This window comes from Muntiacus reevesi, chromosome 16 (assembly GCF_963930625.1).
Source record: "Muntiacus reevesi chromosome 16, mMunRee1.1, whole genome shotgun sequence".
In the NCBI taxonomy this organism is placed as follows: Eukaryota; Metazoa; Chordata; class Mammalia; order Artiodactyla; family Cervidae; genus Muntiacus; species Muntiacus reevesi.
Window position 1 is genome coordinate 43,587,353 of NC_089264.1, and position 27,707 is coordinate 43,615,059.

Here is a 27,707-nt window from a genome sequence, read left to right on the forward strand (position 1 = left end):
CATCACTTGATGGGAAATAGAAGAGGAAAAAGTGGAAGTGGTGACTGATTTTATTTTCTTGGGCTCCAAAATCACTGCAGACTGACTGCAACCATGAAATTAAAAGATGCTTGTTCCTTGGAAGAAAAGCTATGACAAACCTAGACAGCCAACATATTCTGAGAGCTGGACCATAAAAAAGGCTGAGTGCTGTACTGATTCTTTTGTACTGTGATACTGGAGAAGCCTCTTGAGAGTCCCTTGGGCTGCAGGGAGATCAAAACAGTCAGTCCTATAGGAAATCAGTCCTGAATGTTCATTGGAAGGCTTGATGCTAATGGTCAGGCTTCAGTACTCTGGCCACCTGACTCATTGGAAAAGACTGATGCTGGGAAAGATTGAGGGCGGGAGAAGAAGGGGTCGACAGAGGATGAGGTGATTGGATGGCATCACCGACTCAATGGACATGAATTGGAGCAAATGCCAGGAGATAGTGAAATACAGAGGAGCCATGGGGTTGCAGAGAGTCGGACACGACCTAGTGACTGAACAACAACAGTGAAAACAGAAATAATTTAACAAGCCCCTCATATAGCTGCTCACCTGGGCACTGTTGCCTTCCCTCTCCCCACCCATGGGTTTCTGAAGATCCATTTTAGTACGTTTTCTTTTCATTCATTTATTAACTCTTCTTTATTTCTGACAACCTGTTAGATTCCAAGTACTAGGCAAAAGCCTCTTTAAGCCAAGAGTTTTAAAAGTCGCTATGTCATTTAATACTGAAGTGGGTAAGTGAGACCTGGAGATACAAACAGGGAAGAGCTTCTCAAAGTCCCAGATAAGATTCCTGTTTGCTAGTCACTGTTAAAAATATAAAGCTATAGTGGCTTATCAAGTTAAAATAGGTGATTTAGTGATTGTCTTTTATTATGGTTGCATTTATTTTCAATTTCTTTCTATTATTTGGGTATTGCTTAGTAAATCTAAAAACCTCAGTGAAAGGAAGGATCAAGGAATCTAAGCTTCTGACTCCAAAAAATGAAAAGATTAAAAAAAAAAATGCCAGAGTAACTACTTTCTTATATTTACTGTGTTAGTAACATTTCCAGAAGAGACATGGCACTAGTTTTATAGTAAAGGCAAAAACTTCTAAAAATTACTGATTTTTTAAAAGTATTAGTTAGTAGTCAGGGGCTGCTAACAGAGGCCAGTCTCCTGGGTGATTATCAGGGCTTCTTACTGGAAGAGGTCTTGTCCCTTACTGCTTGATAGAGTGTAGTAGAAAGAGGAAGATCTGCTTTCTTTCTTGTTGATCAGATTCAGGCCTTTCTGAAAAGCTGCTAAGTTTAGGCATGAGGTAACCTGGGGACATGACCACAGTCTTCTTGGCTTACAAAATAATTCCAGTGAATGATGCTAGAAATATTTGAGCAGGAAGTTTTATCCTAAAATTTAAATTGTTCTGAGAATTCACTTTTGTGCCTAATAAGGAATATTTCTTTGCTTAATACATTTGGTATCCCACTTATGTTAGTGGTTAGTTTTAACCTTTCATGAAGACGTTCTTTACAAGATTAAAAAATAAACTTTAAAAATTATTTTGTCTAGAGGAAAATTTCCATTAAAGATATGGAAATGCCATTTGATGTATTAGCATTTCTTCAACTTTGTGTTAGGGGAAGTATGAATAATCATCAAGGGGTAATGATTCTGCCAAAATAGTCAGATAATGTAAATGATGTGTTTAGATTTTGTCTAATATTATGTATTGGGCTGAATAAAAAGACTTCTTTGAATCTGTAAGGTATTTTCCAGACCTCATCTTATGATTTGAGGGAAAAGTTGTTGAATCATTCTCTGAAAATAAAGACTGATTGTTTGACTTAGGAAATGAATAAAATCATAAATGTGTGCGTATCGCCACCAAGTGGTAGGTAAAAACATTGTGTGCCTAAGTTGCTTAGATGGAGCTCCTGGGAAAGATGAGAAAATAAAGGTACACTGTTTCATAAAATGTGCTTCATAGCAGCTGTTAAACTCCTAAAGCTGACCACTTGATTTCAGACTTCTCACTAATTGTTCGGTACATATTAACCATCTGTCCAAGTTAAAAACATCGATTCATATATTACTATAAAGGTATATAGTTCATTTTTCTTCTGTTAATTAGGTGATATTCTTTCCTTCCCTTCCTTCCTTTAATTTCATTTGTCTGTAATTTTTTAATTGATGATTATCTTTTGTTTGATTATTATATTACTGCAGAAGTCTCTGGAAATGAAGATTTGATTCATTAGCTGATTTTTTAGAGGGTGGCAATATTGGGATGTTTAAAATATGATTTCATCATCACATAGAAATGAGATAATCTTAATGTTTATATTGGATTTGCTACTTTCTTGCATCACAGCTTTTTTTAAAGTAGTTGTAGAGTTGATATAAAACTAACTCTAGTTTAGAGACGGTTGAAGACTCTTCGTTTTTCTTAGATTTATTACATGACTGGAAACCACTTTCAGTATAGAACCTTAGTCGGTGTTGTAAGTGATAAAGAATTTCTTGACAATCTTTCTGATTCTATGCCCTGTTGATTTCATACCACTTCATCACAGTACTTTTGAGAAAACCTGCACTGCTGTTGTTTGGGCTTTCTTCGTGGCTCAGCTGGTAAAGAATCCGCCTGCAGTGTGGGAGACCTGGGTTCTACCCCTGGGTTGGGAAGATCCCCTGGAGAAGGGAACAGCGACCCACTCCAGTATTCTGGCCTGGAGAGTTCCGTGTACTGTATAGTCTATGGGGTCGCACGAGTTGGACACGACTGAGCGACTTTCATTTTCTTTTTCACTTTCACTGAGTCTTTAACAGTTTTAGACCTCTTTCCAGATGTGAAATAAAAGTATCTTCTGTGATAACTTGTTGGGATTTGATTACTATATTTGGTACACTATACTAAATGCAGCAAGTGTTATAACTGGTATACCAGTTTACTAAGGAGACCTAGTTATTTGTCAGTGCTCAATAAAATACTAATAGGAGATAAGTTTTCCAAAATTGATGGCTTCTCAGCTCCCTAATAGTGTGCCAGCTAGGAATTTGAGTCTGTGCCATGGTAAGTATTGGGTGGTTCCCAGCATTAGAGGCCAGAGGGATCCCTGGTATAGACTTGAATGAGCAAATTCCAGAACTTGCCCAGCTAATCTAGGCATCCCTCCAAATTTGGTGTGACCTGGAGCTGAGCCCAGTGCCTCCGCTGTGACCTCTGTGCTCTTGGCAACAAGGAGAGTATCCAGGCAAAAAAGCTGCTCTGATTCCCTTCTCTTAGTTTAGAAAAGTGTGAGAAGACCCTCAGAAGGTTTTCCTCCTCACTCAGCCTAACCCTTTCAGCCTGCTAGGTCTACTTCCCCAGCACCCCTGGCTTCGTATCCTATGGTTCTCCTCCTCTGTACTCCAGCCACGCTGGCCTGTTGTTTCTCTGCTGTCTCTTTCAGTCCTCCCTGCTTCAGAGCTTTTGTGATTGCTCTTCCCTCTTCTGAAATGCTCTTCCCCAGATACCCGTGGCTTTAGGTCCTGACTCAAGGTCACTTTCTTTAAGAAATTTTCCTTGGCCAGTCTGGTCTTCTACATTTTTAAGTACCCCTTCCTTGCTTTATTTTTTTCCCTAACCAGCTAAAGTATATACATTATTTTAGTCACCTACATTTTAAAAATTCTCTTCTTGTTAGAGTATGAGTTCCATTAGGACGAGGATTTTTGTTTAACTACTAATATTTTTCCAGTGCCTGGTACAGACTAGGAATGTAGTAAATTTTTGTGAATTAGTGAAAATTAAATAAACCCAGCTCACTTCTTATAAATTGTGTGTAGATTACCTCTTAAGTACTAACTTGGTAGAGTTGAGCAAAATGTGGATGCCATTGTTTATTTTGATTCAATTCAGTTAATATTATAGTAGGTGCTGAGAGGGAAGCAAACAAGTAGGTACTCTGCTACCTTTAGGGGAGACCGAGAACCACGTCCAGCATGACAGTGTCTGTGTGTTTCTGTGCGTGCACACACGTGTGTGTGTGTGAGATATGCATGGATGCACTTCTTTTTTTTAAAACTCTGTACATTGTTGGCCTAAAAAGTGGTTAAAAAAAAGCATAATAAATTAGCTGCTCAATTTTAGAATTAGGAATTTCATACAAAACTTGATTTTAGGTGACTATTGGAAAATTGGAGGATGTGACCAACACGCGACCTCCACACCCTTAGTTCAGCCGTATGGGAATGCTTGCAGTTCTCAGTTGCTTCCTTGTCATCAGAGCCACACACTAGTGGGTGATGATCTTTGCGGTTAAGCTTTTTTTTTTTCCTTACAGTGAACTTAAAAGAACTAAGATAGAAATTTCTATGCTTATAACTATATACAAAGTGGGAATTGCCTTGAGGGTTTTCCGTTTCAATAAAGAAGGGAAGGAACATACGTCTTTGGGTAATTAAAGAATATTTCTACTTATTTATTGTACACCTGGTCACTCATTTAGATTACTTACCTAGCCGGTATTTGAGTTTTCAGGCCCCTAGATGAGACATGACATGTTAATAAATGTTTTAAAGTGTGTATAAGTCAATGTGTGTAATCGAGCGAAGGAGTTACCCCCTATATAAGAACTAGATTGATGGTCTTCTGAATTAGGTAAAATGTGGGGCTTGAGCTAGACTTCGAAGTAATCTAACTGCTACGAGAAAATTATAAGGAAGTAATTCTAGGTGGGAAGAATTTGTGAGGGCAGGTTATTGGCAACTAACAAAACAAACCTGTTGGCTGTCTCTGAGTTAAAAGAACATAGTATATTGTTCTTTGATCCACATGCAGCAGGTGTTTAGGTTGTAAGATACATGGTAAACCAATGATCCATTTTGCTTTTAATTCTTTTACTTACTTGTATTAATATTTTGGAAGTGTCTACTTTGGGCACTGCTCTGTTTTCCAGATTAGTTACCAAATGAAGTTAAGAGTGATATCCATACCAAAGATGTCATTAATTAACAGTGCATCATTTTGAGTAGACTCTAAGCAGTAATTGCAGATTCTGTGGTGTTATACCGTATTTTTGTATATGTTGGACTACACTGCATTTTCTAAGTGCAGATGTTCAAAACTCTGAGCTGTGTGAAAATTTATGTTTCCTGATCTGAAAGTATCTAGGCTAAGTGAATGCGTAATGTCAATTTAGATGAACCTTAACCAGAACAAATGGAAGTATTGATTTCTGTGCTCTGGGTATGGTTATTATTTGCATTACAAAAGGCTTGCCCAAAATGTTTCTTTAGGAGCTAACTTGGTGTAGTTCAACATGATTTTGTATTCGTATGTTCAAGAAAAGGAAGTGCTTTCTTGACTGTAATTGCATTGTGTTTCCTCCCCCCTCATTGTTTTAGGTTTTTTTGCCCTCCTCCTTGTGTGTATCTCATGGGTAGTGGATGGAAGAAAAAAAAAGAACAAATGGAACGCGATGGTTGTTCTGAACAAGAGTCTCAACCATGCGCATTTATTGGAATAGGAAATAGTGACCAAGAAATGCAGCAACTGAACTTGGAAGGAAAGGTAAGTTAAGACTGCTGGTTCCCTGTAAAGAGCATCAAGATACCGTAATGTAGTTTTCTTACTTTGTGTAGTGGTGATTTTTTTTCCCCCCATTTTATGGTTACTGGTAGCACTTTCTTGAATATATAAATCAGAACTGGAATAACTCAAATAGCTGAGATCTAGGCATGATTCGTGAAGCTTGCACTTCGACATCTAAAGGAGGCACACAGGAAGCTTCCTCAGCTTGCTGGCAGTTTCAGCAGGCTGTGAATCATGTTTCCATTGGGGGCCAATAGTAAATTTAGGAGGCTGATTGCCCATCCATCTTACAAGGGCATCATAGTCAAATAACAATGATAATACATAGCTCACTAATGCTTTACTCTGCTCATTTAATCTTAGTCTTTTACTGGAAGCAAAGTATTAAATAAGTTGTAAAGATCATAAATGTTTTATTTAGCTTCGGTGTGGAAGAAGACTATCTTGTATAATCAAGAACACTGTGAATAGCTTTCGTCAAACTTTTAGGGATTTTCTTCGATTACTTTGCTAAGGAATGCAGTTTATGAGTTAGTTTTACTAATTGTATTTTATGAATTTAGAAAGCAGTTAATCTCAGTCTGTACTTTGGTACTCAAAAATAATTCTTTATTGACTTAGCGTCAACTTGTTTTCTCTTGCTATTAAAATTGAAAAATGGTTATTATTTCTGATTTCAATGACCACATGAATGTCTTTTAAAATACTGCATAAATAGCTATTTTCTCACTCAATAACTATTTGTTGAATGTCTTAGTGTTTGCTATATTGTAGTTGACACTAGGGATGAGAATTGGAGGGCAAGGTTGAGGGTGGTGAACTAGGGGATTTGTACTCTCATTTAATTTTTTTTAGTGATTTTACAGATAATGAGTCATTTTACAGATAATGAGCACTGAGAATAAGGAGCTTTAATATCAGTCTCCTTCAGATTTGTGTTTCTGTCATTTATATTCTTACAATTGTTATCATTAAGGCTTGTCAACTATGTATTTTAAGTTAGGTTTGAGAGAAAATTTACTACGGTAAAGATTGTTTCATTTTAAAATAGAGCAATATAAAATATATCTGAGTTATAACTCTTGAGCCAAAGTTAAAGATATATTTGAGTAGTTGGTTGAACAAAGAAGCCTTGGTCATGTCTCATGTATTTTTGTTATGTATGTCTCCAAGCTGTACACCTAGACATTTGTAACTGTGATTGATAATTAGATAGGTAGTGAGAAGCCCAGCCGTTTCATAGGTGAAACAGCGGTGAAGAATCTGCCTGCCAATGCAAGAGACATGAGAGATGTGGATTCAGCCCCTGGGTTTGGTAGATCCCCTGGAGAAGGAAATGGCAACCCACTCCAGTATTACTGCTTGGGAGATCCCATGGACAGAGGGGCCTGGCAGGCTACAGTCCATGGGGTTGCAAAAGAATTGAACACGACTTAGCAACTAAACAACAGCAATTGAACTTTATTGCGAGCTTTAACTGCTTCCAGCAGTTCTGAGGGCAGTGATACCAAACAGCATGCCCACTTGCTTTTCTCAGCATCATGGCTCTAGTACATCTTTCATCAACTTCTGCCATTATATCCTTTCCCCAAGCCCTAGAAATTTGCAGAAAATAATACCTGAGAGCTTGAGCATTAACTAGTACTTAAAACACTTAATTACAAGGAAGTGCAGTGTCTCTAAGCCAAAATTATGTGTTAATATTTAGTTTTAATGAAAAATGCTATCAGAGGAGTCTATAGAGAATAAGACTGGTTTAGAGTCAGCAGAAGGTATTCCAGGCAGAAAGAACAATATAATCATATGCTTGGACCATCAAGATACAAGAACGAGATCAGTTTGGTTCCAGGTAGGCACAGATGGACCAAGCAGTGGGATGGATGCTGAGCTTCAGAAAGTGCACTTTACTCCTGTCTCACTAAACAACCACTCATTTAAAGTAATATTGTTTTCTTTCAATAGCGTGTTCATTGAATGGTGCGATTGATTAGTCATTAGGAAAGGAGGAATTTTATTTTGCATTATTGGGATTTATTTTGCATGTTCCTTTCTTATTTTAATATTTATTACAACAAAATTGTAGTATATGTAGCCCTTATTTTTATTATGGTCATGGTATTTGACTATATAGTTATATTTTGGATCTGATGTTTTTAATTTGTTAAATATTTATTTTCTCAGTCTTTGTCTTACATAGTTGAAGCTAGGTAAGCTATGCAACATGAATTTTTACCCTAATTAGCACTTGAGTTTTTATTTTTAATAATTACATGCCCTATACCTCTGTTGCTAGTATTGTTTTGTTTATATAATTCAAATTCTACAATTCAGATATTTCTATAGACTTTTGTAGCATTATATTTTGTATTTTTTTTTTCATTTCAAGGCAAATGTTTTTATTGCCTGAAGGTCTTGATAATTCTGTAAATAGATGTAGAGCTATATAAAACAATAAAAGATTATTTTTTTAAAGTCTTTTTGAGAGGGGGAAACAACACAATGTTGGTATTTTGTAGACTCAATAAGGAAGACTTTGTACTTTGTTTTCGGAGATCAATTTTAGTACTTTTTACAGTTGGTTTTATCAGCTGTTCAATGGAATTACTGCTTAAGTCTGATCAAAGTTAGCCATAGCCTTACTGAGTTATTTGTACATAGCTGACAGGGTTTTGATGCTATTAAGACTTATCCTTTTCTTTCACAGAACTATTGCACAGCCAAAACATTGTATATATCTGATTCAGACAAGAGAAAGCACTTCATGCTGTCTGTAAAGATGTTCTATGGCAACAGTGATGACATTGGTGTGTTCCTAAGCAAGCGGATAAAAGTCATCTCCAAACCTTCCAAAAAAAAGCAGTCACTGAAAAATGCTGACCGTATGTATCCTTGTTTTCTTTTTTTCCCTCAACTCCCAATGTGAATTAGTAAGACTAATTCAACTATTTTTTAAATTAAAGTTTTCTTTCCAGTAGCCAGTTCATTCTTTTAAAGTATTTTTTTTTTGGTCTTCACTTTATCTGAAAAAGTCATATTCAATTATTATTGCTGCTTTGTTGTCTTTTTTGTTTCTCTAATTAAAAATGGTCAATACCTGGTACAGCAAAGTGGTTCTTAATCAGAATTGGTTCCTCACTGCTCCCCAGAGGCATTAGGAGAAATGGAAATTTCCTTTTGCTGTCAGTGACTAGAGGGAGTAATGTTAGCCTTGAGTGTCTAAATATCCTGCAGTGTGCAAGATGGTTCCTATTCCACAAGAATATCAGAACACCTCTTTGAGAAGCACTGTTACATCAAATGGACTTTGGAAGGCCATCATGAAAACCTAAAAAATTTTAACATGGTTGCTCTGACAGACTGCTGTCTCTGCACATTTTTAGACTTTCACAGGTTAAATGCTGTTTGAATTATACACTTCAACTTCTATACCCATTTTCCTCTTTTTATTTTGACTTTTTATTATGAAAACTTTCAAACTTAAACAAAAGGGGTAGTATTGATATAAGGTGACCAACCACCAGATCTCAACAGATTTTACCAATTCTATTTTATCATTTCTGTCACCACCAACTCCTCTTCCTCTTCCAGTTGCTAGAATTTTTTAATGTAACTCTCAGACATCCTGTCCTTTCAGTCATTTCTGTAGTAGTGACTCTTAACAGAAAATTTTCCTTTTAAACGTCATTACACCCAACAAAAGTTGATGATAGTTCATTAATGCCATCTACTGGCCAGTCCATGTGCAGACTGATCATACTGTCTCAAAGCATCTTTTTACAGCTGTGTTTCTGTTGTTTTGTTGTCTTCAGTAGTTGGTTTGTTCAAATTTGGATCAAAACAGGGTTCATATATTTTAACCTGAAATAGTTCCTGTTCTCTACTAGCCTTTTTTTTTTTCTTTCTGTGTTATGTATTTGTTGAAATTGGGTCATTTTTCCTATGGAATTTCCATATTCTGAATCTGACTGATTACGTGTTTCCTCTGTCTCGCATATCTTCTATGAACTGTTGATTATACCTAAAGAGCTTCATTTTAGATTTAGCTGGTTCTACATACGTTCATTTCTCTCAGATCAGAAGTCTTATTGTCTGGTTATTCCACTTCTTGTCACACTAAGATTGGTTATAGTAAGTTGAGTTGTTAGTCTAATTCAACAGTTACAAAATTCCTCAGGAAACTTTAACCAAATGATTTTAGTAGTCCTTCATCATGGTTGCAAAATAGTGGCATTTCTAATTCTTTTATTCTTAACTTTTACATTTGTTTGCTGTTTGCTTTAAATGTAGCCTATGGAGGAAAGGCAGGGTAAGTGCTTGTGTACTGATTTGCAGAATAATAGTTTCATTCTTGGAAGGTGAGGTTTTAGGATTTTGGTTAATTTGCTTGGTTTTACTTTGTTTTCTCTTTTTTAAATGAACTTATGAGATGTTATATAGTGGGTGGTTTTTAGTCTGCTTTAGTCATTATCATCATCGTTACAGAAATCTCAAACATACTAAAGTAGAGTTGCATAATAACATGAAACCTCTTTTGTTTATTCTCTAACTCTTCTTTATTTTATTTTGTTTTTTTTATTCTCTAACTTTTCATCAGTGATCTTAACTTCAGACCAGTCTTGATTCATCATTATCTGTAACCCTACTCCACCCACACTTTTCTCTGCCATCATTTTAATTTGATGCAAATCCAAGACATTGTATCACCTGTAAATGTTTCTATGCATCTCTGAAAGATAGGGTCTCTTTGTTTAATATAATATAATTATAATAGATAATATTATATATAATATAATTATAACACCATGATCACACAAAAGCAAACATAAAACAACTATAAAAAGAAATAATGTCTTAGTATCATTAAATACCTAGTCAGTGCTCAAATTGAAAATTGTCTGAAATGTGTGTGGGGGTTGGGGGTGTTGGTGAGCCGTTGGTTTGAATCAAAATTCAAATATGATTCACCAGATATTATATATTGTGTTGACATGTCATTGAATTTTCTTTTTAAAATTTGTGGATTGTTCTCTTCATCTTTCTCTCTCTCTCTGTTTATTCAAGAGGCTAAGTCAGTTGACTATGAGAGATTTTCACATATTGGATTTCAGTAATTGTATTCCCTTGGTGTAGTTTAATGTATTTTCTGTAAATTGGTAGTGTCAAAGACAAACAGAATTGGACATTAAAGGTAGTAAAAGCACATTTTGTTCACTACATTTGCAATAGGGAAAAGAGCTTTCAGTATAGAGCTGAGCTCAACTACAAATACAACAAGGACAAGTGGGATTTATAGTCAAGGAGCAGAGTTGAACATGTCAGTAGGTGGAAAGTTACTAAGAGGAGAAATCGAGGGTGTGGGTATTCTTTTTTTTTTTTTTTTTTTTTTTTTAATATTATTTATTAGTTGGAGGCCAATCACTTTACAACATTTCAGTGGGTTTTGTCATACATTGACATGAATCAGCCATATAGTTACACGTATTCCCCATCCCGATTCCCCCTCCCACCTCCCTCCCCACCCGACTCCTCAGGGTCCTCCCAGTGCACCAGGCCCGAGCACCTGACTCATGCATCCCACCTGGGCTGGTGGTCCGTTCTACCATAGATAGTATACAAGCTGTTCTTTCAAAACATCCCACCCTCACGTTCTCCCCCAGAGTTCAAAAGTCTGTTCTGTACTTCTGTGTCTCTTTTTCTGTTTTGCATATAGGGTTATCGCCACCATCTATCTAAATTCCGTATACATGTGTTAGTATACTGTAATGTTCTTTATCTTTCTGGCTTACTTCACTCTGTATAATGGGCTCCAGTTTCATCCATCTCATTAGAACTGATTCAAATGAATTCTTTTTAACGGCTGAGTAATATTCCATGGTGTATATGTACCACAGCTTCCTTATCCATTCATCTATTGATGGGCATCTGGGTTGCCTCCATGTCCTGGCTATCATAAACAGTGCTGCGATGAACATTGGGGTGCACGTGTCTCTTTCAGATCTGGATTCCTCAGTGTGTATGCCTAGAAGTGGTATTGCTAGGTCATATGGCAGTTCTATTTCCAGTCTTTTAAGAAATCTCCACACTGTTTTCCATAGTGGCTGCACTAGTTTGCATTCCCACCAACAGTGTAAGAGGGTTCCCTTTTCTCCGAGGGTGTGGGTATTCTTGATGAGAATTTTTATAAAGATAGGCCTAGTTGATCAGATGGGCTTTCTGGGTGGCTCAGAGGATAAGAATCCATCTGCCAGTGCAGGAGACACAGGTTTGATTCCTGGGTCAGGAAGATCCCCTGGAGAGGAAATGGCAACCCACTCCAGTATTCTTGCCCGGGAAATCCCATGGACAGAAGAGCCTGGAGGGCTATATAATCCATGGAGCCACAAAAGAGTTGCACAGGACTTAGTGATTTAACAAGAACAAGATGATTAGATATAAAGGTGAAGGGAAAAAACTTGATCAGATATCAAGGATGGAAGGATGACGTAGCAGGATTCTTGGCAGTAACTGGGCTAGCTAGGCCATAATTGGGACCCAAGAAAGAGTCTCCATAGATAAAGGGCTCAGAGGAACCTGTCTGAAGTTTGGTCAAGGAGAGAGTCTTTGTCAGTAGTTAATTTAGAAACTTGATCAGATTTCAGCTTGTTGTTCTTTTGTTTCTTTTTGTTGTTCCTTGTTGCTGGAGGGCAAGCCTGCTTCACAGTTGATATAGTGTTCTTGCATCAGTTCAGTTCAGTCACTTAGTCCTGTCCAACTCTTTGCAACCCCATGAACTGTAGCACGCCAGGCCTCCCTGTCCATCACCAACTCCCAAAGTTTACTCAAACTCATGTCCATTGAGTCAGTGATGACATCCAACCACCTCATCCTCTGTCATCCCCTTTTTCTCCCGCCTTCTATCTTTCCCAGCATTGGGATCTTTTCCAGTGAGTCAGTTCTTCCCATCAGGTGGCCAAAGTATTGGAATTTCAACTTCAGCATCAGTCCTTCCAATGAATATTCAGAACTGATTTCCTTTAGGATTGACTGATGGAATCTCCTTGCAGTCCAAGGGACTCTTCAAGAGTCTTCTCCAACACCACAGTTCAAAAGCATCAACTCTTTGGTGCTCAGCTTTCTTTATAGTCCAACTCTCACATCCATACATGACTATTGGAAAAACCATAGCTTTGACTAGACAGACCTTTATTGGCAAAGTAATATCTCTGCTTTTTAATATGCTGTCTAGGTTGGTCATAACTTTCTTCCAAGGAGTAAGTGTCTTTTAATTTCATGACTGCAGTCATTATCTGCAGTGATTTTGCAGCCCAGAAAAATAAAGTCAGCCGCTGTTTCCACTGTTTCTCCCTCTGTTTCCCATGAAGTGATGGGACCGGATGCCATGATCTTAGTTTTTCTACAGTTTGTTGTGATCCACATAGTCAAAGGCTTTGGCATAGTCAGTAAAACAGAAATAGATGTTTTTCTGGAATGCTCTTGCTTTTTCGATGATTCAGCAGACATTGGCAATTTGATCTTTGGTTATTCTGCCTTTTCTAAAACCAGCTTGACCATCTGGAAGTTCATGGTTCACGTATTGTTGAAGCCTGACTTGGAGAATTTTGAGCATTACTTTACTAGCATGTGAGATGAGTGCAATTGTGCGGTAGTTTGAGCATTCTTTGGCATTGCCTATCTTTGGGATTGGAATGAAAACTGACCTTTTCCGGTCCTATGACTACTGCTGCGTTTTCCAAATTTGCTGGCATATTGAATGCAGCACTTTCACAGCATCATCCTCTAGGATTTGAAATAGCGCAACTGGTATTCCATCACCTCCACTAGTTTTGTTCATAGTGATGCTTCCTAAGGCCCACTTGACTTCACATTCCAGGACGTCTGGCTCTAGGTGAGTGATCACACCATCCTGATTATCTAGGTTGTGAAGATCTTTTCTGTGTAGTTACTCTGTGTATTCTTGTATCAGGAGGCATTTAATGCCATGTATTTAGGTTGTTTCCAGTTCAGTTGTGCAGCACATTCAGGTAGCTAAAGAATCTGCTTGCCAATGCAGGAGATGCAAGAGACTCGGGTTCGATTCCTGGGTTAGGGAGATTCCCCTGGAGAAGGAAACGGCAGTCCCACTCCAGTATTTTTGCCTAGAGAATCCCTTAGACAGAGAAGCCTGGCAGGCTATAGTCACGGGTCGCAAAGAGTCAGACACAGTTGAGCATGCACAGATGTCTTAAGCCAATTCAAATTACAGGATTTTATTTAAAGTCTTTAATTTTGTATTTCTGTTGATTCTTGAGTTTTTTGATGGCAAAGAACGTATTTCATTTATAGAGTATTTTTCCTGCTTACATAGATGTGGTTGGTTTTTCAAGAAATTTCATGCAATGCTATACTTTAAGGTATTTAGAAGAAAGCAAAATCTCTAAAATCACAATATCCAGAGGCAATTGCCATCATCTTTGGTAAACATCCTTCTAGATCCCTCTTTTTGAATATATTCCATGGGATTATATGTGAGCATGTGGAGACATATGTTATCACATAAAAATGTATATGTTTACCTAATGAAACCACAGTATAGTCTGCTTTGCATTCAGTGATATATCAGGGAGATATTTTCTCTTCAGTGCATTTAAATACACATTATTCAATTAGGTCAATAATGTTATATTTTATTTAATCAATTTCCTATTATTCGACACCTATTATTTTATTTTTATTTATTTTTTTTATTCGACACCTATTATTTTAAAAGTAACTTCCTTTTAAAAAACAGCACTCATTTAAAAATCATTTTTATGGGCATATTATATATCTGTAGCTTAACATTATTAATAAAAGAGTTACCCTGACTTCTGGGGGAGTATTATCTGTATTTTCTTGGAGGGTTTACAGTAAGTGTTAGCAGAATCCATTAATTATTATAGTAAAGAATAGTCACAACTTACCAGGTACTGGTACCTTCTTGCCCCTTACTGTTACCCCCCCACCCCCCCAATCACGTAAATAGCTGTTTTTTCTTTGCAGTCTGCATTGCCTCAGGAACAAAGGTGGCTCTGTTTAATAGACTCCGATCCCAGACAGTTAGCACCAGATACTTGCATGTAGAAGGAGGTAATTTCCATGCCAGTTCTCAGCAGTGGGGAGCATTTTACATTCATCTCCGTGAGTATAAAAATATGCATTTGGTTTTTTTGGTGTGAAATTAATTTTTTTAAAATAAAATTACTTACAGATATATTTAGTCTTGTTGTTTTTATAAGCAGATTAATAAATTTTAAAGATGATAATTTGATCTCTGTTTCCATCGTACTGCAGTGGATGATGATGAATCAGAAGGAGAAGAATTCACAGTCCGCGATGGATACATCCATTATGGACAAACAGTCAAACTTGTGTGTTCAGTTACTGGCATGGCACTCCCAAGATTGGTATGGCCTTAATGACCTCATGACTGTTTATAATAAATTTTGACAGCCTTCCCCCCTTTTTTTGTTGTTTATCTGGACATGTTCGATAGAGGGCACTCTAAAGTTACATTATGATTTATTTTCTTAACTAATGTAGGTTCATTATTCATTCTTTGTGGTGCTTGCTGCATCCTGACTCAGGCCCAAGTTTTCAAAAGCATAGAAATTGTAAATTTCTTTAAAAATATAAGCATAGTTTTTGTCAGTTTACTATCCTGCAAAAAGATAGAGACCGTGTTTGGGCTTTTTGAAATAGTAAAATACTGCTTTTCTTAGCAAAGTGAAGAAAAAGCCTCTTATACATTCTGCTTCATATTCCCCCTCGTTTTCTGAAACAGAACACAATTTAGTTGTATTAAAGATGGAAGGAGTTTATGAGTAAGTTGGATTCAAGGTCAGCTTGAGGGAGGGGCTGAGTGAATGGAAAAACTTTAGTATTACTTTCCTGAATATGCTTTGTATCTTTTTGATGAACTATTTCATTGGCTGATATTTTCTGGGACTATTTCAGCAGGGAGCTGGGTTGATCTATAATTATCTGAGTTAATGCATCATCTTGTGGTTTTTGTTATCTTTTTCTGTGTTGTGGTTGTACAAGGTGATTTTATTTCCCATTTCAACTTAAAGCCAAAATATGTGAAACATAGTAATATAAGTTTACAAAACCTTGAACCTAAGATAGATTGTAAAAGGGAGAAAGGGAATGAAGGGTGCATAAATTAGAAAGACACAAACCAAAAAAGGGACTGAATAAATTTTAGGAAAGTTTTCTTCTTATTTATTCTGTGTCACTATATTCCAAGGATCGTGTTTATTTGCTCTGGCATTAAATGCTTGTACTTTGGAGGCACAACTCAGAGGCTTATGTCTCTGACCAGCAACGACTTATATAGAGGCCACTGAAAAGACTGACTCAAATCTAAAAATGGTGTTTTCCCTTAGTTCCCTGTAAAGTACCAGCATGCCTTGATTGAAAGTCATCTTTAATTGAATATTTTTACATTCAAAACTGTGTGGCTCTAATTATAAAAATGAAATAAAAAAACCCAATCCAGAGAATGCCTTAGGAAAAGTTGCAGTACGATCATTAACATTGTTAACAGTAAATACTTCTTTCTAGAGATCATGTGATTGAGGCATTAGTTTCCTCAGAATCATACCTAGGCTTTATATGGTCTACACTACTTCCTGCCTCCCTGTCCGTCCACTACATACAGTTTTCAATGAAAACATGTTTTTCAGTGGAAGCATTCTGTAGTTTTCATATGCTTTTAAGAAGGATAACACTGCCTTAATATCTAAAGTTTGCATTTTATGTTTCCTAGAATATTAGCCTTGTTAGAGATCCTTGCTTGAAAACCACTGTCCCCCCAAGACCAATTTCAGTGGGATGAAGGTCTTAGTGAGAAACCCTGGTTTGGGTACTTTGAAACCAGGCACAATCTATGTAGATCTAGCCAACTAATAAGAAACATCAGTTAGCATTTGTCTCGTGTTCTCAAGTCTGTGAGATACCCCAGAAATTTGGGACAGCTAACATCTGTTAGATAAACTAATCAGCAGCATAAACTTAGCCTGGGCATTTACAAGGTATAGTGCTAAGAGTATGAATAAGGTATGTTTTCTGTCCTTAAGGGCTGCATCCCAGTTACCTAAGAAGTATAGTAAACACTGGACCTACAGAGCCAGCATAGAGGAGCGGGAGCTGGGTGCAGTAACTCCTGGTGTTAGAATTCATCACTTTCTCATCAAACATAGCTCATGCTACCTGGCTTCTCAGGTTTCTTTCCTCTTCTTAATAATTAGAAATTATCACAGCAAGTTTTTGATACCAAATAATAGGGGGCATCTTTGGTTTGCTTATTGGTGAGACCAGGTCACTCAGCAGTGTCTATGTCCAGAGAGCTATTGTGAGAAATAAAATTGAACCAAACTTGACCCATGTTCTCAATATGCTCATTATTATTAAGTAGTGAAGAAACAGTAGGTTACAGGAATAAACTGTTACAGGCAGATCTTGAGTCTTATGTGGTGAAGTCATAAATGAGTGTGGTAGACCTACAGGAGGTTTTGGGCTTACATCATTCAAAATTCACTATTTCTTTAAAATTCAAGCATTATTAAATACAGTTTTAAGGCTAGAGTTGAATGGAAACATTTTACTTGAGTTTATTAATTAGTATCACAGAATATATTAGAAAATATAATTGCTAAAAGTGTACTGTCTCCCTTTAAACTTGAAAATTAGTGGTGATATCAGTAGAGTGACAAATAATCAAATAAACTGCAGAACTAAAAATATGTAAATATGAAGAATGTTGACTTAAAGATTAGGATTTTTAATAGTGGTGGCTTAAGTTGAAAAAAAATGATCATGGAATATAAGTTAGGTGTGTGAATCAAGTAATAAAAACCCAATAGTACTGCGTAATATTTATAGCACTCTTCTGAGCACTTTTACAAATATCAATTCATTTAACCCTTCCAAAATTCTGTGAGTTATTAAGAATGTCCATTGTGGAGCAAAGTATTATAGTCCTACATGTATACGTGCATTCTACAAATAATCCTGAACCTTTCATGGGTCAGTCACTGTCTAGATGCTGGGGATACATTGGTGAACAAGTTAGACTTCCTTTCCTCTTGGAGCTTATGTTTTGGTAGGGTGATAGACAAAAAACCAGCTAAAGAGATGTCTACATAATGTATTTAAAGGTTAGTATAAGTGGCAAGACAAATTAAAACAGGATAAATACATAGGGAAATGGGAGAGCTTACAGTGCTCAGAGAAACCTTTATGAAGTGGGGCTGTTTGAACAGAGACCATAATGAAGTTGGGAAATAGAAACTGGCTGTGGAACGTTTCGGCCTAACAGAATGCGAGCAAAAAGAAGACAGAAATGTACGAGGACTAGCAAGGAGGCCACTGTAGCTAGAGCCGAGGGAGGAGTGGCGAGGGCAAGTGCCAGGAAATGATGCTGCAGAGTAAGCCATGGGCAACATTTTGTCAAATCCCTCTCTCTGTCTAGAGTAAAACTTTGTTACCTATGTACAATAGGAGGCCACTTGAGGCTCTCAAACAGAGAATGATGGCTGGTTTACGTTTGAAAGGATAATTCTGGCTGCTCTGTGAATAAGAGCACAGGGGGATATAGTGGTGGAAGCAAAGAGAAAGATGACTGGGCTTTTGTCATAATTCAGGCTAGAAGTTGATGATGATACCTTAGACCAAGATGGTACTGGTAAGGCTATGAAAAGTGACTGATTTACTTAAAAGTTGCTGCTGCTGCTGCTGCTGCTAAGTTGCTTCAGTCGTGCCCGACTGTGCGACCCCATAGACGGCAGCCCACGAGGCTCACCCATCCCTTGGATTCTCCAGGGAAGAACACTGGAGTGGGTTGCCATTTCCATCTCCAGTGCATGAAAGTGAAAAGTGAAAGTGAAGTTACTCAGTCATGTCCGACTCTTAGTGACCCCATGGACTGGAGCCCACCAGGCTTCTCCGTCCATGGGATTTTCCAGGCCTAACAGAATTTGTTGACAGATGGAGTGTAAAAGAAAGTAAGGAATCAAAGGTGACTCCACGGTTTTAGGATTGAGTGAACATGGTGTCATTTATTGAGCTTAGGAAGAAATAAAAAATTATGTTTTTGATTGAAATGGCTATTAATAGACATTTTAAGTGGAACTGTTGAATAAGTAGTTAAATATACAAGTTGAGTGCCTGAGAAAGGCTATGGCTGGAGATAAAAGTTTAGGAATTGCCAGCCTCTAAAGCTTAGACGGTAAAGAATCTGCCTGCAATGAAGGAGACCCAGGTTCCATCCCTGGGTTGGAAAGATCCTCTGGAGAAGGGAATGGCAATCGACTCCAATATTCTTGCTTGGAGAATCCCATGGACAGAGGAGCCTGGCAGGCCACAGTCCATGGGCTCGCAAAGAGTCGGACATGACTGAGCAACTAACACTACTACTACTAACCGCTAAAGAGAATAGAAGGTCTGTAGAGTATGGGAGGAGGGAAAGATCTGGGGACTCCGCTCCGGAGCACTGAAGGCAGTTAGAGCAGGTATATTTCCGAAGGAAGAATGTGTGGGTCAGGTGCTTCTGAGAAAGCTGAGGTGCGGACAGAGAAGTGCTCGTGGGATTCATCTGTCTTGAAGTCCTTAAGGACCTCACCAAGAGCAATTTTGAAACACAAAGTTGGAGAGATTTCAGGAAATGAGATGGTGAGGAAGAGGAGTTTTGCTATAAAAGGGAACAGGGAAATGGGGCGGTGAGAGGGAACGAGAAGGACATGTAGTCAAGGAAGGGTTTTTTTCTTTTTTTTAATGTCAGTGACTGGAGACTTTGTTTATTGATTTGCCACACCACTCGGTGTGCAGGATCTCAGCTCCCCAACTAGGGATAGAACCCGTGCCTCCTGCTTTGGGAGCACGGAGTCTTAACCACTAGACCACCAGTGGAGTCCCAAGGAAGGGGTTTCTTTATTTCTGATTAAAGATGAGAAGTGGTTCCAGCATGTTTGGATGCTGTTGAGATTAATCTTCACAGTCCTCAAACACTGAGTGATTACTTTCCATGTGATAAGTAACACTGAAGGTTTGAATAGTACTATCTTTCAGATATCCCATGTGTTTTGTGGAATATTTGTAGTGTAAGGTCATACTATATAATGGAAAGAGTTCAAACTGGGCAGGCAGCCAGCCTTGGAATCAGACTTTGGTTCTTCAGCTACTGACCGGGTGAATTTGAGGAGCTTAATCTGACCTCTGCGGAGAAGGCAGTGGCACCTCACTTCAGTACTCTTGCCTGGAAAATCCCATGGACGGAGGAGCCTGGTAGGCTGCAGTCCATCGGGTTGCTAAGAGTCGAACACGACTGAGCGACTTCGCTTTCACTTTTCACTTTCATGCATTGGAGACGGAAATGGCAACCCACTCCAGTGTTCTTGCCTGGAGAATCCCAGGGACGGAGGAGCCTGGTGGGCTTCCGTCTACAGGGTCACAGAGAGTTGGACACGACTGAAGCAACCTAGCAGCAGCAGTAGCAGCAACCTGACCTCTGAGCCTGTTTCCTAATCTGCAGAATGATGCCTCTTTTATGTTAAAACAAAGCAGCAGCATGTAAGTGTGATAATGGACTTAGGTACTAATTAGCATACCCATAGTGGCCTTTAGAGATAATTTTCCCTTTGATGTTGGAATATTTGTCATTGTGTGTTATTGGAGAGGTCATCTGAACTTGCTACTCAAAATACTATTCATAGACCAGCACGATGAACATCAGCTGGAAATTAGCCAGAAGTGCAAAATATCAGGCCCTCTCTGATTTGCAGGCTCAGAACAGATGTATGTTTAACAGGAACCCCATATGGTTTGTACGGATGTCAAAGTTTGAAAAGCACAGATTTAGAAAGCAAATGCCTGCCCGCCCTATTGTTTTTAGGAGTTGGTGGTAGAAGGTAACCTCTCCGCATTCTTAACCTGCTTGCAATTTAGAAGTATTTTTATGCCTTACTTTATTGTTTGTACATGCTATTGTGTATGTAGATACGTGACAGGTATCTGTGATGTACTCTTGACAGTGTAGGAAATGAAGACTGTCCATATGTGATGACCTTTCCTTGTTTAATTGTTGAAATGCAGATAATTAGGAAGGTTGATAAGCAGACTGCGTTACTGGATGCCGATGATCCTGTGTCACAGCTCCACAAGTGTGCGTTTTACCTTAAGGATACAGAAAGAATGTACTTGTGCCTTTCTCAAGAAAGAATAATCCAGTTTCAGGTATGTTTCTAAATTGCTGGTAAAATCTAAAATGTGCAAACTGTTAGGTTAGCAGCATTCAGAAACATGAAACTCTTGTTTAAAAAATGTTAATACATCCAAATACATGAATCTGTGTTCAGATATTTATCCCGACTTCAGGGGTCCTTAGCGCACATGTTCTTCAGACATGTTAGTCATTCTACCTCAAAGAACTCAAAACTATGAGAATGTTCTAAGAGAAACAGTTAACATCTAATTCTGAGGGATGAAAAGTTCTTCAGATTATCCAAAAGTAGATGTTGGGTGTTCAGAGTCACCTGAAGTTATGTGCAGACAACACTGTATATAGTGGTGCATGCATATGTTGGAGGAGGATTCATGATTCTCATCAGATTTATACTGGGGTCTTCTCAGATAGTAATGATGACACATTAAAAACTAATTAGTCAAAATCTAATTTTTAACTATATTGACTCAGAAGGCCTTCATGAGGACACTTAACGACATGAACAAATGACTTAATAGAATAGTTACACTTCCACATGAAACTCATTTGTGGACATCTGGAGGCTTTTTCCGGAGAGATGGCCACACACAGCTGGCCTCCTCAGCCCAGCACTGGGCTGGCCTAGGTGTTTTGAGGTAGCGATAGGGGATTGCCGTTCACATCTTGGTTCCTTCCTGCTGAAAGTACAGAAGTTTCTATAATTCTCTAAGTAGGAGGGGACATCCATTCTCTCTTTGTTTTGTTGATGTTGTTTAGTCACTCAGCCGTTTTCGACTCTTTGTGACCCCATGAGCACAGCCTGCCAGGTTTCTTTGTCCATGAGATTTCCCAGCAAGAATACTGGAGTGGGCTGCCATTTCCTTCTCCAGGGGATCTTCCCAGCCCAGAGATTGAACCGTGTCTCCTGCATTGGCAGGCGGATTCTACACCATTGAGCCACCAGGGAAGCCCCCCTCTCTCTTAGGGAGCTCTGAAGCATTTTAAGCAGCTAATTATATCACAGATACTGATCTTTTATTAAAGAAATTATACAGGTACTGGTGTAATTTTACTTAAATGGTTATTCTGAAAGGTATTATTAATTTTTAGTATGTCACTTAAATAGTTTATATTAAAATAAAACCTGCCTTATGTGAGGTTTCCATATTAATATTCTATTTTTAATTAGGGGCTGGAAAAGTATGGTGCCTGGGAAGTTTATAAGTTTGTACTAAATTCTTTTCATGGGTGTTAACTTTGTTAAAGGTGTCTTACAATAAATACCACAGTGTATATAATTTATAACCGTTCTTTGTTTCTAAGGCCACTCCATGCCCAAAAGAACCAAATAAAGAGATGATAAATGACGGAGCTTCCTGGACAATCATTAGCACGGATAAGGCAGAGTATACGTTTTATGAGGGGATGGGCCCTGTCCTTGCCCCAGTCACACCTGTGCCTGTCGTAGAGAGTCTTCAGGTGAGACCTCTTACAAGCTGACTTCAGCTTTTTGCAACTGCTCAGCTATGACGTGGCGTAATTTTACTTCACAATAAATCTGATTTTTCTTCAAATCCTGTGATTTGGAGGATTTTTTACACAGTGAAGAAGAAAATCAGAGGAACACACAAAATTTTAGCAAGAAAATTTAAGTGTAAATCAGCTTTTGAGAGTTTTAGTTCACTTTGTCTTTATAATCATGTTATTTAAAGGAACTATTTTAATTATCTTTTTTTTTTGCACATGATAGTTGAATGAAAAACTCATCTGTGTACTTTAATGAAAAATGAAATGTTTCCTTAACGTTGTTTTGATTTTCTGTGAATTGCAGTTGAATGGCGGTGGGGACGTAGCAATGCTTGAACTAACAGGACAGAATTTCACTCCAAATTTACGAGTGTGGTTTGGGGATGTAGAAGCTGAAACAATGTACAGGTACTTAATACAATTTTTTACATCATCCAGAGTTTTTGATGGGGGTGGGTGCATGAGACTGTTTCCCAAGAGTCCTGTATTAAGAGGTTGATTGCCTGTATTAAGCAACCTTGTTTTTAAGTTGCAGTTATAAAATTTGCCATGCTTTTAAGTGATTTCTGTTTCCTCCTCAGATGTGGAGAGAGTATGCTCTGTGTTGTCCCAGACATTTCTGCATTCCGAGAAGGCTGGAGATGGGTCCGGCAGCCAGTCCAGGTTCCAGTAACTTTGGTCCGTAATGATGGAATCATTTATTCCACCAGCCTTACCTTTACCTATACCCCAGAACCAGGGCCACGGCCGCATTGCAGTGCAGCGGGAGCAATCCTTCGAGCCAACTCAAGCCAAGTGCCCCCTAATGAATCAAACACAAACAGCGAGGGAAGTTACACAAACGTCAGCACAAATTCAACCAATGTCACATCATCTACAGCAACAGTTGTGTCCTAACTACCGTCTTTTTGCTAGGACTTACACTGACTTGAGTGCGGCAAAATGTTGACAAAAAAGAAAAAGAAAAAAATGAACAATCTTTTGTGGTTTCTTGGGAAAACTTTTCATACCAGATTATACTGTTCAAAAACCCCATTACCTGCAAGTGCTGATTGGAAGTGCAGAAGCCACAGTAAAGCAAAACAAACAAAAAACATCTAAATGTATAAACTTCTGGAAATCGATTTTTTTCAGCTGTTATTTTTGTTTGGTTGGTTTTTGTTTGGTTTTGTTTAAATGGGCAAGAAATAGAGATGTGGCTGAAGTAAAAGTTAATCAAACTAGAAGACAAAAATCTAACATAGTTTTTATGGACCAAGGAACTTGTATAAGCTTTAGTAAAAGGTACATTTTCACCATACCTTTTTTATATCACGTATATAATACATCTTTGTTACCAAATAGGTTGTTCTCCTCCCCACCCACTTTGAGCTTTTGCTCTTAAGTACATTCAGGTTCCAAGCCTGACCATGCTTGTTTAATCTAATTACCATACTCTTCCAGGTCTTTCTGGTCCAAGGCTGGAACTGTTCTTTTTATTTTATTATTTTTTTAAAAGCTGAAGTCTTATGACTTTTCTTGAATGGAAGGTGTTTTGATTTCAGCCAGTCAAATCTTGTAAAGGCCTGCATTCATATTTCTTTTAAGATTATATGAAGTCTGTGCAAAAGCTTTAAAAAAAAAAAATGCCTCTGCCTTGCCTGCAATACATGCAATGTCCTTAGTCTCTATTCTCAAATACCGTCGATAGTTATTTCTCTGTGTTACTTTTTTTTTTTTTAATGTATTTATAGTGGTAATCCAAGAGGTTCTAACATTTACCTGAAATTAAATGTGGCCATTTAGTCATTAATGAGTTAATGGCATGGAACATGTTGGTTTTTACAGTGTTCCCTCCCCTTTTCCTGTGCAGAAATGTTTCTACTCAGTCAACATTTGTTCAGGTTTCCTCCCCCTCCTTATCTTGTACATAACTTGTATTATGTGTAAGTTAAACATTTTATTTTGAACTTGGAATATTCCCAGTGATTTCATTCAGCAGGGTGTTTTTCTGCCTTGTTGGCATATGATAACAAAAAAATATCATGCTAAATATTTGCTACCAGCTGGTAGATGGTGCCCTTATTGTATAATGAGGAAAAATCTCAGCAAAAGCGTGGTTTTTATTTACCTTTTTTTTTTTGGGTGGGAGGGTAGCCTAGGTCAAAACATCACTGTAACCTTGAAACAGGATGCTTTTACTAGATGACCAACTAAAATAGCTGGAAGACAATGCTTTAGAAATGGATAACTGTAAGATTATAAAAATGCAAATGTAATTTATCTTTCCATTTCTCTCCCGTTTTTTGGTCTTCTCTTCCCCAACATGAGTGTCTTCAGAAATGTCACCTACTCAGAAGGCATTTCTTCTCCATTTAAGGTTTGACTGCATTCCGGGTTGTGTGCTGCCTCTCTGTGCTGGGCTCACCTGTTTTACTGTGGTTTTGTTCCCACACTTTGGTTATACCTTTGTTCAGTTTCTTAGAAATTGCGGCAGACTCATTGGGCTACATTTAGTACAGGAGCTCTGTGTGTAATGTTACAGGACATGGTCTAGTAATACAATCATCTTTCTTCGAGTAAAAACTACCTCTCGATTGTGGTAAGCTTTTACTGTCCCATAAAACAGAAGCCACAAGTACCTTAAGGATGCAGAACTGTAACTTCCTGCATATCTTTCCATACAGAAATTGTCTTTTTGGTGTCCTGGGCTATTTTGAAAAGTTTCCACCAGTAGACTTTTTAAAACATCATCATGAGTAGCTTCCCCCCTTTCCCACCCCTCAGCTTTGATAAATCTTCATTACTCATTCTTTTGCTCCGACTATGCCATTGTAAATATAGTTCCTAACATCTTTAAATCGCTTTTTCCTCAGTTTTCAAGGGCGAAGTCATTTGTAAAACATGTAGTTAAAGTTATTGTGGTCTTTTCTTTACTGCAAGCCTTTTTAATTACTACAGGCTGCATTATGCTATATATAGCCTTTCTCTCTTTAAGTCTGCTCCCGTCACTAGCTTCTCTTGTAAGCTAATCCTGCCTCATACTTTAAATCTGTTTCAGTGACCAAGGGCAGAATTCTTTGTGGCCTTATCTTTCTTTGTTTTAACTGTTTACTGGCTTTTTCTTGCAAACTTGCTTCTTTCTGAGTAGTATTTATTCTGCTCTCTGTTGAGTCTGGAAGTAGCCTTCACACAGTGCTTTTTGTTCAGAGCACAGAAATGTTTTCAGTGCTGCTGAAATGGGCCACAGGTTTCCTCCACTTCCCAAGTTTTTTATTTAGTTACCAATTTATATTAAATTAACTGATAACAAATAAGATGCTTTTGAAGCACAAACTATTCCTCCCCACCACTGCAACTCAAAATATTTTTTTTCAAGTTTATGACTTTATTAAAATGAACTTTTGCTTTTTTACTGTTTAACTATGTCTAATTTTGGCTCTGTTTATTTTAATAAGATAATTGAACTGTTAGACTGTAAACCCGTTTCCTCTTCATTGTTGGTTCTTTTTTAAGATTTAAGAATATACTCCTACAGGCCCCCACCCCCACCCCCCGCCACTGTCTTATGCCATTCTACATGCCACAAGCTGAAATGATTTGTCTGTTATGGCTTATTGTTTGTCAATAGTTCTTTTGTCAGCTGCTTAAAAAAATTTTTGTGAATTATTTTCAGTGTATAATTTCCAGGAGCCTCGTCCTCCAGTTATGGTATTGTAGAACGTGGCCCTTCCTCCAATGGTGGCATTATTAGAGATGCTGGTCATTTTCCCTCATAAAGGCTCTCAGAATGGTAACCACTTCATTTAAAGTATAGTGTGTTCAAGTTTTTTTAAGTCATGTATTAGAAGTATATCCTGTGCTTTTATGATTCTATGCAGTTTCTGAAAATATGCATAGAAGCTGTCTCTTATCTATTGTTTTAATTGATCACATAGATTGAGAAGGCAAACAAAAAGCTATAAATATAAAATGCCCTTTTTATTTTGAATGGTTTCAGAGTTGAACACTAGTATAATCTGCTGCTGACTTTTCTTAAACCACGACAAGTAAAGATATCCTTATGTGTGTATTAACTGGTAAAATATTTGTCACTCTTACTGCACAGACTTATTTGCTATAACTGGTTCGTTTTTTTTTTTTTTTTTTTTAATGAAACTAGTACTGTCTGTGCCCTCACAGGAAATTGTCAACAGTTTTTAAGAGCTAAACTATTCATGTCTAATCAGATAATCCATGCAGGGGTGGGGGTGGTGGGGTTCTTCTTTAAATCAAAATGTTACTCAGTTATTAACTAAGTTACTTACTTTTGATTTCAAAAGCAGCTGTGTTTCTGATGAATACTGAACAAATGTGTGTAATTTTCTGTGCCAGACTTTTGACTTTGTTTTCAAGCACTGTAATGTGGGATGGATGGTTAGAAACAATAATATATTAGGGTTTCTATTTAACCCTTTCAGGACTGAACTGTATTTCCTTTTATTAATTTTTCCCTGTGTTGTGATAAATGTTTGCCAGCATTCAGTACTGTGTTGGTCCAGATGTAGGTTTAAATGCTCATTTTTAGCTTATTTCTTGTACCTTGCAGCATGCTCTACGCATTCAGTCCTTAAGGGGTTTATTTTACAAACTGTGCGCCTGTAAGGTTTATTAGCAATAAGATAGAAAATTGAGCAAGTTTATACCATAATTTTGTAGAAAAAAGAACTGCTCAGTTCCATATTTCATCCATGAGAAACCTGCAATACGGGCAGTTTCAAGAAATAAATAAAAAGGAAATGTAAACCATTGTAAAAGTGTTCTGTTGGACGTGCCTGACACATGTATTATCATCATTGATTTCAGAATACTTAAAGTATGTCTGTTTATAGTTTTACCTTGCTGTCTAAGCTTCATCACATCAGAGTAATAACTATACTGATTTTATTTTTCTTTTTTGCATTTTTAACTAGATAGTGCTTTAAAAAGAAAGTTTTGTGGGTTTTTTGTGTTTTTTTTGAGAGGGCTTTTTTTTTTTTTTTATCCTTGTAAATGGGGAATTGGCCTTTGGACAACTCAAGAGTTGTCTCCTAATTCAGGAATATTTTGAACCAATCTCAACATGATTGGAGAGCATTATTTAATGACAGCTTGCTTTTCCAGTATGAGGTGTTATCATTTGGCCTGCTGTATGAAAGAACATAGAATGGTTTGTGCTTTTTGTTGGGGGCTCTTCAGTGTGCTTTTTGTTTAATGGTAGTTTAGTCGCTAAGTCGTGTCCAGCTCTTGCGACCCCATGGCCTGTAGTCTCCTCTGTCATGGGATTCTCTGGGCAAGAATACTGGAGTGGGTTGCCATTTCCTTCTAAAGGGGATCTTCCCGACCTAGGAATAGAACCTGGGTCTCCTGCATTGC

General features: G+C 37.7%; 1 protein-coding gene across 14 annotated transcripts in view; it reads left to right on the plus strand.

The window, feature by feature from the left end:
* The window catches only part of RBPJ (recombination signal binding protein for immunoglobulin kappa J region), a 230,795-nt gene extending 203,686 nt beyond the window's left edge, over window positions 1-27,109 (plus strand). For all 14 annotated transcript variants that reach the window (XM_065907071.1, XM_065907080.1, XM_065907081.1 and 11 more), the window contains 8 exons: window positions 5,404-5,569; window positions 8,295-8,469; window positions 14,609-14,746; window positions 14,900-15,012; window positions 20,699-20,839; window positions 22,131-22,286; window positions 22,639-22,742; window positions 22,916-27,109. In XM_065907071.1, the coding sequence (XP_065763143.1) occupies window positions 5,404-5,569; window positions 8,295-8,469; window positions 14,609-14,746; window positions 14,900-15,012; window positions 20,699-20,839; window positions 22,131-22,286; window positions 22,639-22,742; window positions 22,916-23,231 (1,309 nt within the window). In that variant the 3' untranslated portion in view covers window positions 23,232-27,109. The remainder of the gene's footprint in view (window positions 1-5,403; window positions 5,570-8,294; window positions 8,470-14,608; window positions 14,747-14,899; window positions 15,013-20,698; window positions 20,840-22,130; window positions 22,287-22,638; window positions 22,743-22,915) is intronic.
* Window positions 27,110-27,707: the final 598 nt, after the last annotated feature.